At 31.2% G+C, this 13,078-nt stretch overlaps 1 protein-coding gene across 1 annotated transcript; it reads left to right on the top strand.

Annotated features, from left to right (window-relative positions):
- Nucleotides 1-3,906: 3,906 nt before the first annotated feature.
- Nucleotides 3,907-7,980, top strand: LOC123893165 (cytochrome P450 724B1). Its single transcript, XM_045943090.1, has 8 exons — nt 3,907-4,054; nt 5,333-5,660; nt 6,267-6,419; nt 6,518-6,742; nt 6,968-7,072; nt 7,185-7,208; nt 7,619-7,726; nt 7,855-7,980. The coding sequence occupies exons 1-8, from the start codon at nt 3,960-3,962 to the stop codon at nt 7,978-7,980; spliced, it is 1,164 nt and encodes a 387-aa protein (XP_045799046.1). The 5' UTR covers nt 3,907-3,959.
- The last annotated feature ends 5,098 nt before the right edge of the window (nt 7,981-13,078 follow it).

Below are 13,078 nucleotides of genomic sequence, written 5' to 3'. Positions count from 1 at the left end.
ACGCCCATCATTCACTGTTTTTCCTCTTCTTCAATATAACCTTTGGATCCTCTTCAGCATTCACAACACAATAGCATTTTGAAGTCCATTCCTCTACGTTAGGCCAGGCGCATGATGAAATGGTATGCTAGCTCTGCGAAGTCAACTTGCTAGCTGATTTCCATTTTCAGCATTTGAAATGCAATAAGAGGAAGGATGCCGCTAAGCAGCAAGCAAACAAACAAAATTGAAACTCTGCTTTTTAGCTCTCTGCAACACTGCCACACACCAGCAGAATGAAGAAATGATATCAATTTGTAAATTGGTTCCTTCGGTAGCTAAACTGATACCTTAAGTAGCAGCACAGTAATAGCCTTCAGTGTTTCACAAGCAATTAGTCTTGGTTTTATGGAAATAGGGACTTAAAACTAAAGCTACTATATCAACTGTGTGCACTTGTAATTTAGAATACATAGCAAGTTAATACAAGGCTACAACACATAAAAAAGAAGAAAAGAAACAGAAAATATAGGAATAGGATCACTAAAATGGCGATTACTAAGTGATTCTGCTGCAGCAGCTGAAGATTTTACCAAGTGATTTTAACAATAGACTATGCAACTGAATAACTTTAGCTTAATGAATTAGTTTCAGAGTTAAACAACTTTGAGAAGAACTTTTCAGAGAAGTGGCTAAACAAGCCTTTTCTATCGGGGATTGACTTTAATGTTTTGACTGACGAAGATAACTCACTATTGCTAGAATCTTTCGGGAAGGAAGAATTGCTTCCTAATCTGTTTGCAAAAGAACTTGTTAAAAATGTTGTGATTGCAAAGAGACTAGTAGGGAACAGCCATGACAGGGTGTGCAATTGGTGCTGGTATAGTGATTTAATTGCAGCTGAAGCAGATGATTTGATGCACCGGCAACAGTTGCTATTCGAGGTAATGCTGAAGGTGGACGGGGCCGATAGCTGGAGATTGATTACGGATCGTAATGGAGCGTTTTCTGTCAATATTCTACCTATACTTTGCTGCATTTGAGTAGGGGGATGATGAATTTAAATCCAAATGTGTTAACAGCTTTGCAATTGTTGTGGGAAAATGACATTCCTTCAAAAGTGGGTGTTTTCGGCTGGCGTTTACTTCTTGAGAAATTACCTACAATAGCAGCTCTTGCATCTAAAGGTATTTTATCTAATGTTCATGATCTTCCTTGTGTTTTTTCTTTCAACAAAATTGAGGATTGCAAACATCTTTTCTACAATTGTAACTTTATGCAATTTGTTTGGAGGAAAATTTATAACTGGTTGGGGTGTACTTATATTCATTATGAAGAGGGATGGAAGCATTTCAATTTCTTTTGTGGCATTGTTAAATCTAAGAAGGGAGCAAAGGTGAAACACTTGATTTGAATCACTACAACTTGGTGCATTTGGAAGTTTCGTAACAATATTTTGTTTAGAGGCGCCTTACCGGACTATACTCAGTTGATAGATCAAATTAAGTTTATTTGTTGGTTTTGGTTTATCGGTCGGGCAGATGGACAATGTATCTATTCTTATTTGGATTGGTGTGTTAATCCATTGGTGCCTGTTAACATGTGCAATATTGCGTATGTTAGACAAACCCATAATATTATCATGAATTTTCAAGATTGTGACGCAAATTTAATTTCATCTACGAAGAGTGCATATATAGAGGGAATTATTTTTATATAATCATGCACACTCACAAAATTTACTTTTTCCCAATAGGATTTTCTTGCTTAACTAACCTACATGTTTGTTTCCGCGAATTCTAGGATACTGCCAATCAATCTTGAGCTTCAACCAACCATTTTATTCTTTTAATTATTTCATAAATAATCAAAAAAATCATGTCAGTATGTTTATATGGTTACGTGATCATGGAAGACTTGCTCTATATAGAGGATAAGAGGATACAGAGACAATGGTTTGCAATTTTCATTTTATTTTAAGTAATATCTAATTTTGAGTAAAAAAAAAGAAGTAATATATACAATTTTAATTTTAATATAAGTATTTTAAATGTATTATATCCTATATTTTTTAATAATTGACATATCATTGTTATTGAATATGTATCATATCCGATATTCTTATCATATCCGTACTTCATTGATGTCAATCACAAGAAGAAAAAAATGAGTGATAAAAAATTCTAATACTGTGTTTTATCTCAAATTGATCGTCTCCTCTTTTCTTTTATTTCCTCTCCTAACATTTTATCTCACTTTGTCAAAAAAAAAAAAACATTTTATCTCATTTATCTTTGGAGGTGTTATACCGAATGTGTTTTTTTTTTCCCCTCAATTTCTACTTTGCTTTTTGTCATCCATTTCCAATGTTTACTTCTCTTTATCAGTTTATATTTTTTTCCTTTATATTTTCTCCCCCTCATATATGTATATAATATATATATTATTATGTCTCAATTATCTATCTATAACATTTTAGTTTAGTATTATGAATTATACTATGGTAAAAATAAATGACTAACATAAAATATATCAGTCTTTAAATATATGAAATATTAATTGTTAAATAAAGGATGGAATAACTTATGGATTGAGACAGATTCTATGCTTGTGGTAATGTCCTACAAGTCTCCTAATATGGTGTCGTGGCCTTTAAGAAGTCGTTGGTACAATTGCATGGTAGCTTCTAGGCGCATGAATATCATTGTTTCTCATAATTTTAGGGAGGGGAATCAGTGTGCTGATGGTTTAGCAAATTTGGGCTTATCTTTAAACAGGCTTACTGTATGGTGTGAGCTTCCTCATCAAATTAAGGAAAGTTTTAATTGTGATAGACTTGGTAAACCCTTTTTTAGGGTTGTACATGGTTAGGGAGGTTTTTGGCCTAGTCCCCCTCCTTTTTTTTTGTAACTCTTTCCTCATCTTTTATGTATATATTTTGAGGTAGTAGCCCTTTGCTACTCCTCTTTTTTTTTAAAAAAAATAAATAAAAAAATAAAGTGTATTGAAATTACAAAATATTCTCAAATATGTCTATTATTAGTAATTTTTGGACAAACTGACTAACATAAAACATATTTGAGAACCAAACTAACAAAGAAAAGATAAATTTAAAAATCAAAATGACTAACAAAAAATATGTTTAAGGCTCAAAATAATTGTTCTTATTTCTGGCCCCCCGTGCAATAAGTTTCTGAATCCGTCCCTGATCTCACTATCACTATGCACACACAAAATCATGTTCCTTTGATTCATTCACGTTAAAAAAAAAATCATGAAATTTTCTAATTTAAAAATTACTAATAAAAAGTAAGTCAAAGTCAAGAATTTGATATGAATTATTAACTAAAATTGTAAGATTTTCTTAATGATGTATTTGAACTTTATTTGAAGTTATATTTATTTGAATATCTTCGATGGATTTTGACTTTTTTATTTGAATTGTTGAATTTGAAAAGTTTTTTTTTTTAATTCAAATAATTTTTTTAATTCTTTTTAATGTGTATCGGAATGTTCACATTTTCTTTAACCTATGTAAAGATGATAACTCATGTTAAACATACATAATAGCAAATCGGAAAAACATCAAATTATATAAATATATAATAAAAGAGTAACGAGATACAAACAGGGCAAATAAAAATTGAAAAAACATGCTGACATGAACATTAGTGCATATCTCCATGCTAGAATATTTTGTAACGAAAAAAGAATATATTGTGAATTATTATGACTAAATACGTTTTTTTTTTTATTAGGTTTTATGACTACACAACATAATTAAATAAATTGTTTAGGACATCTTTATATATTGCTTAGAACATGATAAGTTCAAATATTTTGAAAGAGATCTATAATATATTGCAACAATGGTTGATCTTTTGTCCATCATTTTAACTTTCTTCTCAATCTTTGCAATTGCTTATGTTGTTAAATATCTTGAAAACAAAGGTTCCTCACACAAATTGCCTCATGGAAGTATGGGGTGGTGGCCATTCCTTGGAGAGACTCTTAATTTCCTCAAGCCTCATGAATCAAACTCTTTAGGAAGCTTCTTACAAGAACGTTGTTCTAGGTAATATTTGTAGTATTTTCTACCTTCACCTTCTTCTATTATTTTATGGTAATTTTTGTTTCTCTAATATTGTAACCATCCTCAAAACCATGCAAGGTCTTATTATTCAAATTGTGAATTTGCCATAGTCTCTTTGATATTGGGGAGAATTGATGTCATGTGAGCCTCTTGAAGTCTCAAATTGCATCTCAAATAGCATAAGTTTGATTTCACTTTTGATATTGTTAAGAATCAATTAGTATTGATTTGTATTTTTTTTTTTTTTTGAGTACATAGTATTTATTGTATTGATTATATTACCTTATTGTGTATATGCCATTTGATTATAAATAAAGACTAAGTGTGGTCTCATTAGACACACAACACATTCACAGAAAATACAATTCCAATAGATATCTTAAAATTGATTTAAGATACCTAATAGTTATTATTCTTTTTTGTAACCAAAAAAAAAAATAGTTATTATTCTTTTGTACATTTTTATGTCTTTGAGTTTGTCTCTACTCTAGAACTCATTCTAACTTTTGATTGGAAATGTGACTTTTACACTTAAATTTATTGTTGATCTCATTTTTTGTATAAATAAACATATTAAAAAATAAATAACTTTACGTTCAACAAAGTCGTAAGGCTTAAGTAGCTTAATGATTCATTAAGCACAAATTGCTCGAGAGAACCTGAGTTTAATTTCTCGGTAATCTTTTTAGTCAGACTTTACGTACCTTACGATTAAACTCCGTATTACTAGAGGTCCTTCCTCTATGAATTGGAGTTTTAACACGCAAGAAAAAAAAAACTTTACATTCAAGTCATTTCAACTAAAATCTATTTTACAAAATAAATAGATTCTTTGAAACAAAAAAAAAAACAATTTTTCTTTTCTTGGGGCCAACATAATGACTTTTCTTTTCTAACACAACTTAATTCTTTGAATAAAAAACAATTTTTATTACCTCAAAACCAACATGTACGATACAAGAATATTTAGATAAGATAACATATATCTCTTCTAATTTAATTAAAGTCTTTAAGTTCACTTGAAGACTTTAATTAAATTTTGAAATTTTGAATTTTGAAATTCAGTAACGTTAAAATACTTATTAAAAATTTGTCATTTATTTGAGTTTCATAAGATAAAAAAAATTAGTTTCTATAGTTGTGTACAAAGTATAAAAGTAAGAATAAAAAACACACATTGTTAATTGTGAAACAATGTGGATATATATATATATACAGATACATGCATGTATAAATGAGTAAACAATCATTGTTATGCAGGTATGGAAGAGTTTTCAAGTCGCATCTATTTGGCTATCCTACCATAGTTTCATGTGACTTTGAGCTCAACATGTTTATTCTTCAAAATGAAGGGAAACTATTCCCTGTTGATTACCCTAAAGTAATGCACAAGATCTTAGGGAAATTCTCTCTGCTTCTAAACAAAGGGGAACATCACAAGAAGCTAAGAAGCACAGTTATAAGTTTTGTTAGTGCATCAAAATGTGAATCCAACTTCATTCACTCTGTTGAAATGCTTGTTCTCTCAAGGATTAACTCATGGGGTTCAAACTGTACACAAGTTGCATTCTATAAAGAAGCTAAGAGGGTATGGTACACTCAAACTATCTATATATATTTTTATAGGGTATACATGCATCTAATATAGACGGATTTGGATCATCTACGCACTGTTTGCCGTTGTAGTATATCTCAGCCGTTAATTATATATAGGACGATTTAAATTAGATATAATAAAATTAAGTATAAATAATCTCAACTATAGATTGTTGATTGAACAGTCCCAATCTATTACAGCAGGACATGCTGTAACAACGGGAAATTCAAACCCAGTGTAGACCTCTAGAAATTGATCTTTGATTCTGTAATGCACTATTAAATAGGTCTCTGACTCTATTAAACTGTCAAGTTGGTCTCTATATTTAACCACTTGCTATCAATTTAAGTCGCTATATTTTACCATTTGTTATCAATTTGGTTCTTAAGTTTATCCACTTATTCTCAATAACATATTTCTGAAAGACTAATTTAAGTAAAATTTTATCTTTTTAAAATATTCATGAAATTATGGATCAATCTAAGAGTATATTACAAAGTTGGTATAGGATTGTATGGTCAACACGTAGATGAACCCAATATTATTATAATATATGCTTTACTAACTGAATTATTTTTTTTGGTTCTAAATGATCAGTTTTCCATCAATGTTATGCTGACGCACCTTCTGAATATCAATCCTGATGAGCCCATAGCCTCAAAGATTTTGGAGAATTTTGAGAATTATATAAAGGGCTTCATTTCATTGCCATTAAATATTCCAGGGACTACATATTTCAAAGCTGTGAAGGTACTAATTAATAGTAATACCTATGTATAAAATTGTTAATTAAGTATTTTTTTATTCTAATATGAAACTTAACTATTTTTGGTTTGAATATATATTAGGCTAGAATAAGACTCTCATCTATTATCAAAGATATTATCATAGAGAGGCGTAGTAAAGTTGATAATGTGGTGGAAGGTGGAGACCTCTTGAATTTGATTTTATCAAAACAGAATTTATGTGATGAAGAGAGGATTGGCATTGTTTTGGACCTTTTGTTTGGAGGATATGAGACAACCTCAAAACTTCTCTCTATGATTGTCTATTTCCTTGATGGAGCCCCTAATGCTTTGGAACATTAAAGGTAAGGTAATTAATTAGTTTTTGGGAATACCAACCTATATATATCATGAATCAGTCTAGCCGAACTCTGAATTACCACTTACCAGCACTCCTTCTTCTAGAAATTAGAAGGTTAACGCCATAAAAAATATTAATTAAATTGATTGAAATTTTTTCAGTTTAAGGGACTCGATTGATATTTTGCAAATTTGAGAAACTAAATTGACCTACTCTTACATATCTTGCAGGAAGAGCATGAAGTGATAAGGAAAAGTAAAATGGAAGGAGAGCTATTGAATTGGGAAGACTATAAACAAATGGAGTTCACTCAAAATGTAGGAAACTATGAACCAATTAAGTAGCATGTAGGAATATTATTTTTGCTTTCCTCATGATTTTGTTCTTTCTCACGTGTGGTATCAATAATATCGTTGACATTGACATTAGGTTATTTATGAAGCTATGAGATGTGGGAATGTTGTCAAATATCTTCATAGGAAAGCTGTTCAAGATATCAAATTCAAAGGTATCATGAAGATTTATAGTTTTTTTTATTTTAATATTATGTGTTATTTGTACGCACAATTCCTGACACTATATCTCGACGTACACCATATATTACTTAGTACGGACATTGATCCCCAAATAAGAAAACAAGCATCTAAGAAGAGAAAATTTTAAAAACAATTTAAAACTCGGAAAACGTATAAATACATCGTGTATGTGTCAAAAAAACATTTATTTTTTATATTTTGCGTTTCAATACCAATATTAATAGATAAATATCAGTGTCGTGTCTGGTATATATCTTTGAATACTTTGCTTCTTAATACTAATTAAGGATCTATGTAAGACTCTCTCACACTATTGAAATTTTTGTAGGGATTGTAATACCAGCAGGGTGGAAGGTTTTTCCTGTATTGTCAGCACCACATTTGGATCCCAACCGTTTTGAAAATCCTTTGGAGTTCAATCCCTTTCGATGGAATGTATGTTGCAATGCATGCATTATGCAAACTCTAGCATAAAGTTTCATGTAGCATTTTTTTGTTGATTAATAGTATTAATATGCAGATTGATTAAATTCAATAATATTTGTCTCTATTGTCTGTATTAGGAGGACAATTCAACAAGCCAGAAAGTTGCACCATTTGGTGGTGGTCCACGTTTTTGTCCTGGGGCTGATCTAGCTAAAGTGGAGATAGCATTCTTCCTTCATCATCTTGTCCTTAATTATAGGTAGGAGTACCTAACATATTACAATATCAGTTATTAGTTATGTATATGAATTCGGTGCGGTCAGTCAGCTAGTCACTCATTGGATGAGTTAACTGGTCGTTGACTGGATGCAGTCGTATAGTTAAGATTTTTCGACCGTTCAATCTTGATCAAATAGTTTAAATTTATTTGACTGAAACTTCACATTTTTACAAAATCATAATATTTATTTATTATGGACCATCAGACAGTTAGAAATCAATAATTTGATCATATCGTCAAAATCAATGACTACACAATTGCACGCAAAAAAATCCAAATCCAAATAATTTGATCATATAGTCAAAATATTATTATTACAAGTTTACACTACTTGATCATTATCTTGCAACAGGTGGAAAATGAAGGCAAACGACCACCCAATTGCTTTCCCTTATGTGGAATTCACAGGAGGGCTGTTATTGGATCTTGAACCCATAGATACTACTACTGTTTGAAATTGGATCATTGGCAGTCAATGAAGTAATGTATTCGGCACAACTTCGGTCGTTAGATCAAGATTAAACACCCTTATTTTATTTTTCTTACAATATTGACAATGAGAATCGAACTTAGGATTTCATGCATACTACTCAAATCATTCACTACTAAACTAAACTTAGTGGCTAAAAATTAAACATTGTTGATTAATTTTTGGCATTTATTATATAGTGTACATAATTATTAACCGAATGTATCATGACAATAAAGAAATAAAATGTCATTTGATTTTTATAATCTATAACAATATATAAAGGTGAAATTCCTTTTTTGTTATAATCTATTTTCTTTTTAATTTTATCCTTTAAAATTAACCAACCATTTCTAAATGAATGATTAAACTTCTTAGTAACCGTAAGACACTTTTATGTGAGATAAAGAGATATATAGAGAGTTTGAAAGAAATATGGAAAATAAATGTTCCACATAATGCAGGTTATCTTCTTTGGTTATTACGTAGGGGATGTCTTCTAATGAGGTTTCGCTTGTGGGAACGTAATGTGGATTGTGATATTTGATATGATTTTTTGTGTTTTTTGTATTGTGGAATTTAATGGATATATTTTTGTGTTTACAAGAAGAATAAAATGTATTGTTATATGAAAAATACTCTCATATTTTTTATTTTCTTTCCAATATATTATTCATAACTATATGACTTTATATATAGAGCTACATAAAAAGAAATCATATATTTTAAATAATAAACTAATCCTATAAATTGTAGACAAATCTTAAATATTCAGAAATCTAAATCATAAATTCTAATATTATTTTATTTTAAATATAAATCTAAAATATATTTAAATCTAAAATCCGCAAAAAGATATTTAGGCATTATTCTCAACAATATTCAGTATATGTTATGTGAAGAGGACGTAGAAGAAGATGTACACACTTTTTCACATGCGTTTCTGCTCGGTCTAGCTAGCAAGTATCCGAATTATCATCTATCATGGTTTATGACTTATGTAGCGTTTCAGCAACGTAGTGCGACTGATAGAGTGTTTATGCTACTGTAGATAGAGTTGCTACGCTATTTTGGATTATATGGAACACTCGTAATGATCATCAGTACTACTCATCTTATGAAACGCTACCTTGGAATGAGTGTTTTGCTACTCATAAGATGAGTAGTACCGATGATCATTATGTCTTGCTTTTAAGCACCAATCGGTGGAAGAAAAAAAAAGCCTCGTATAAAATGGTTAAAATGCAATGTAGATGCAACGTGTTTTGTCGACTCGGAAGGACAACAATGGGTGTTTGTTTCAGTAATAGCTCTGGTGAGTTTACTGTTGCATTCAAGCAGTGGCAACGGAGGAGGGTGAAACATGTGCATTATTACAAGCCATGAATGAAGCTAAGCATTAATGTTTTGAACGAGTCCAATTCGAAAGCGACTCTCAAGTGCTGGTTGAAGCAATCCGTATACAAAGCGGCGAGACAATTCAGAGTTTCTTTCAATCGTTAATGATATTATTTTTGTTATGTTATCACGTGTAAACTTTGAAATTAAGTCTATTAAGAGACAAATGAATTTAATTAGTTGCTCAAACTTTAGCTAGGAAGGCCAACTCTTACACTAGTTTTCAAAGATTTGAGATAATTTCTTCATGTATTAAAACTCACTCGGGTTGGCCTACTAGTGTTGGCTTGAGTCCTTGGAGTATGCTCCTCTCAAGGTCTCATGTTCAACTCTCTCTGTTGCCAATTTCGGTGAGTGAGTCCATATAAAGCAAAAAACTGCTTTAAATGGGCCCTCGCAAGTGGGCAAGTGGGGAAAATTGCTTTTTTCCCCCCCATTGTTTCCTCCAAGGCCCCCCAAAGTGACCATTTTGACCCTATAAATGCGTTTGGACTCTAGAATCCGAAATTTGTTTGTTATGGTCCATACAATCCGAAATTAGTTTAAACAAGCAATTGGCTGGTTATGCCTGCCTTGTACGTGATGTTTTGCCCTGGAAAACCTGGGTTTGGACTGTACAATCCGAACATCCTTATTTTTAACAGTTTTGGAGTATGGAAGCCGAAACTTGTTTGATATGGACCATACAATCCGAAACCAGTTTAAACAAGCCATTGGCTGGCTATGCCTGACTTGTGCATTGTTGATGATTTGCCCAGGAAAACTTGATTTTGGACTGTACAATCCGAAATGCTTTGATTTTTAAAATTTTGCATCATTTCGGATTCTACCAACTGGAAACGCTCATATTCGGTGTGTAGGATCCGAATAGAGTCTATATAGCCTATATTTCAGAAGTTGCACTTTCATAACCACTTGGACACTCAATTGGGAGCTTTGGAGCTAGGGCGATTTTTTTGGCGTATCAGAGACTTGAAAGCAACGTTTATTCACTCAAAGAGGGGCGCAATACTCAATCGGAGTCATACAAGAGGTAATAAGCACTTTAAACTGTTCATTTTTTCAATTTTCATGGTTTTATGATCGCAGTCGCGTTTGGCTCATACAATCCGAACTCATTTCGGATCCCACATGCCAAACTGGACAGCTTTTAAAATTTTTGAAATTTATTGTGATAGGTAGGGTTTGTGATGGCCGAACCTCCGTTTGAAATGAAACCGAACATCGATGAACCCGACATTGCACAACCTAATGTAGTTGAACCCGCAAATATTTTGGTTAACACTGCCAATTATTTTTTGGGTAAATGATCATTTACCCCCCTGCAAAATAAGCAAATTTTCGTTTACCCCCCTACGCAGATTTTTTTTCTGTTTACCCCCCTGCAAAAAATAAATTCTCTCATTTTGCCCCCTGGCTATACAGCAGGACATGTGACTGTGCAAATCTGCTGACGTGGCTTGTACACATGGAAAAAATCATTTATATTTTTTTAAAAAATTCCACGTCAGATATTTTTTTTTTATAAAAAACAAAAATTTTTTCCTACAAAATAAAAAAACCAATTTTCTTATTTTCTTTTCCCAAAATTAAAAAAAAATTCCTACAAATAATTTTTTTTCCTACAAAATTTTAAAAATTATATTTGTTTTCCTACAAACGAATTTAAAAAAAAAAAATTCCTCCCAAAATAAAAAAACGAATTTTCTTATTTTACTCCCAAAATAAAGATTTACTCCGAAATAAAGTTTATTTCCAAATTAAATATTTTAAAGATTTATTTTCAAATCTCTTTAAATTAAAAAAAAACATAATCTTTAATTTTTAAAAACAAAACTTTATTTTTTTTGTTAATCTCTTTGAATTAAAAAAAAAAATAGAAGAGGAAGTTTTATTTGTGTTTTCCTCTTCTACCAAAATTATATGTGATATTAAATTATGCAGCAAAAAAAATTAAGCAAAATTATGCTTCAATTCTTATGTGATATTAAATTGTGCAGCAACCTTAGCTTGTACTATATCTGCAGCACTAAATTACGCAGACAAAAATAAAGATTCTATTTTTTTTAATTAAAAGATATTTGAAAATAAATCGTTAAATTCTTTATTTTGGGGACAAAATAAGAAAATTTAATTTTTTATTTATGCAAAAAAAGTTATTTTTGTACGAAATCTTTTATTTTTTTTTATTTTGTAGGAAAAAAATTATTTGTAGGAAATTTTATTTTAAATTTTGGGAAAAAAAAATTCGTTTTTTTTTTTGTAGGATTTTTTTTAAAAAAAAAAAAATTATGTGACATGGAATTTAAAAAATAAATATAAATGATTTTTTCCACGTGTACAAGCCACGTCAGCAGATTTGCACAGTCACATGTCCTGCTGTACACCTAGGGGGCAAAATGAGGGAATCTATTTTTTGCAGGGGGGTAAACAGAAAAAAAATCTGCGTAGGGGGGTAAACGAAAATTTGCTTATTTTGCAGGGGGGTAAATGATCATTTACCCTTATTTTTTTTAAGTGTGAAAAGTATAAGGTCCGAGATGAGATGATCGAATGGTGCAAAAAAGAGGCTATAATAATGAAGCCAAATGAAGACGAACTCATTTTGCTTGAATTGTTTTTAAGTTTGAAGTTGTAATTTACGTTTTAGAGTTTGAAGTTGTGATTTATTTGATTATGTTTGAAGTTATCGTATGTAATGACAATGGTTATTTTTAACTTTTAATTTAGTGCAAAAGAGCAAATTCCGAACATGCATAATGTTGGCCTGTAAAACTGTAAAAAATTTCTGCAGAAAACTTGATTTTGGACTGTACACTCCAAAGCTGTAATTTTAGTGACCATTTCGGTTCGCAGGATCCAAACCTGTGATTTTCTTGACCATTTCGGTTCGCAGGATCCAAACCTGTGATTTTCGTGACCATTTCGGTTCGCAGAATCCAAACATAATTGGTTTTGGATTGTAGACTCCAAACCAACGTATAAGCACAATTTTCACCCCCCCCCCCCCCCCCCCAAACGTGTTCCCATCTATAATTGGCTTGTTTCGGATCCTACGAACCAAACATAATATATTTCGGATCCTAAGATCCATAGCTTCCTAAACCCCCCAAATTCAAGGTTATTTTGGGATTTTTGGGGGGTTTAAGAGGAACATGGGGGGCGAAAAAAGCAATTTTCGCAAGTGGGTGGTGAGATTGGTCCATTAAATTAG

The sequence above is a fragment of the Trifolium pratense genome, linkage group LG6 (genome assembly GCF_020283565.1).
Source record: "Trifolium pratense cultivar HEN17-A07 linkage group LG6, ARS_RC_1.1, whole genome shotgun sequence".
Lineage (NCBI taxonomy): Eukaryota > Viridiplantae > Streptophyta > Magnoliopsida > Fabales > Fabaceae > Trifolium > Trifolium pratense.
This window is presented reverse-complemented; position numbering and strand designations above follow the sequence as displayed.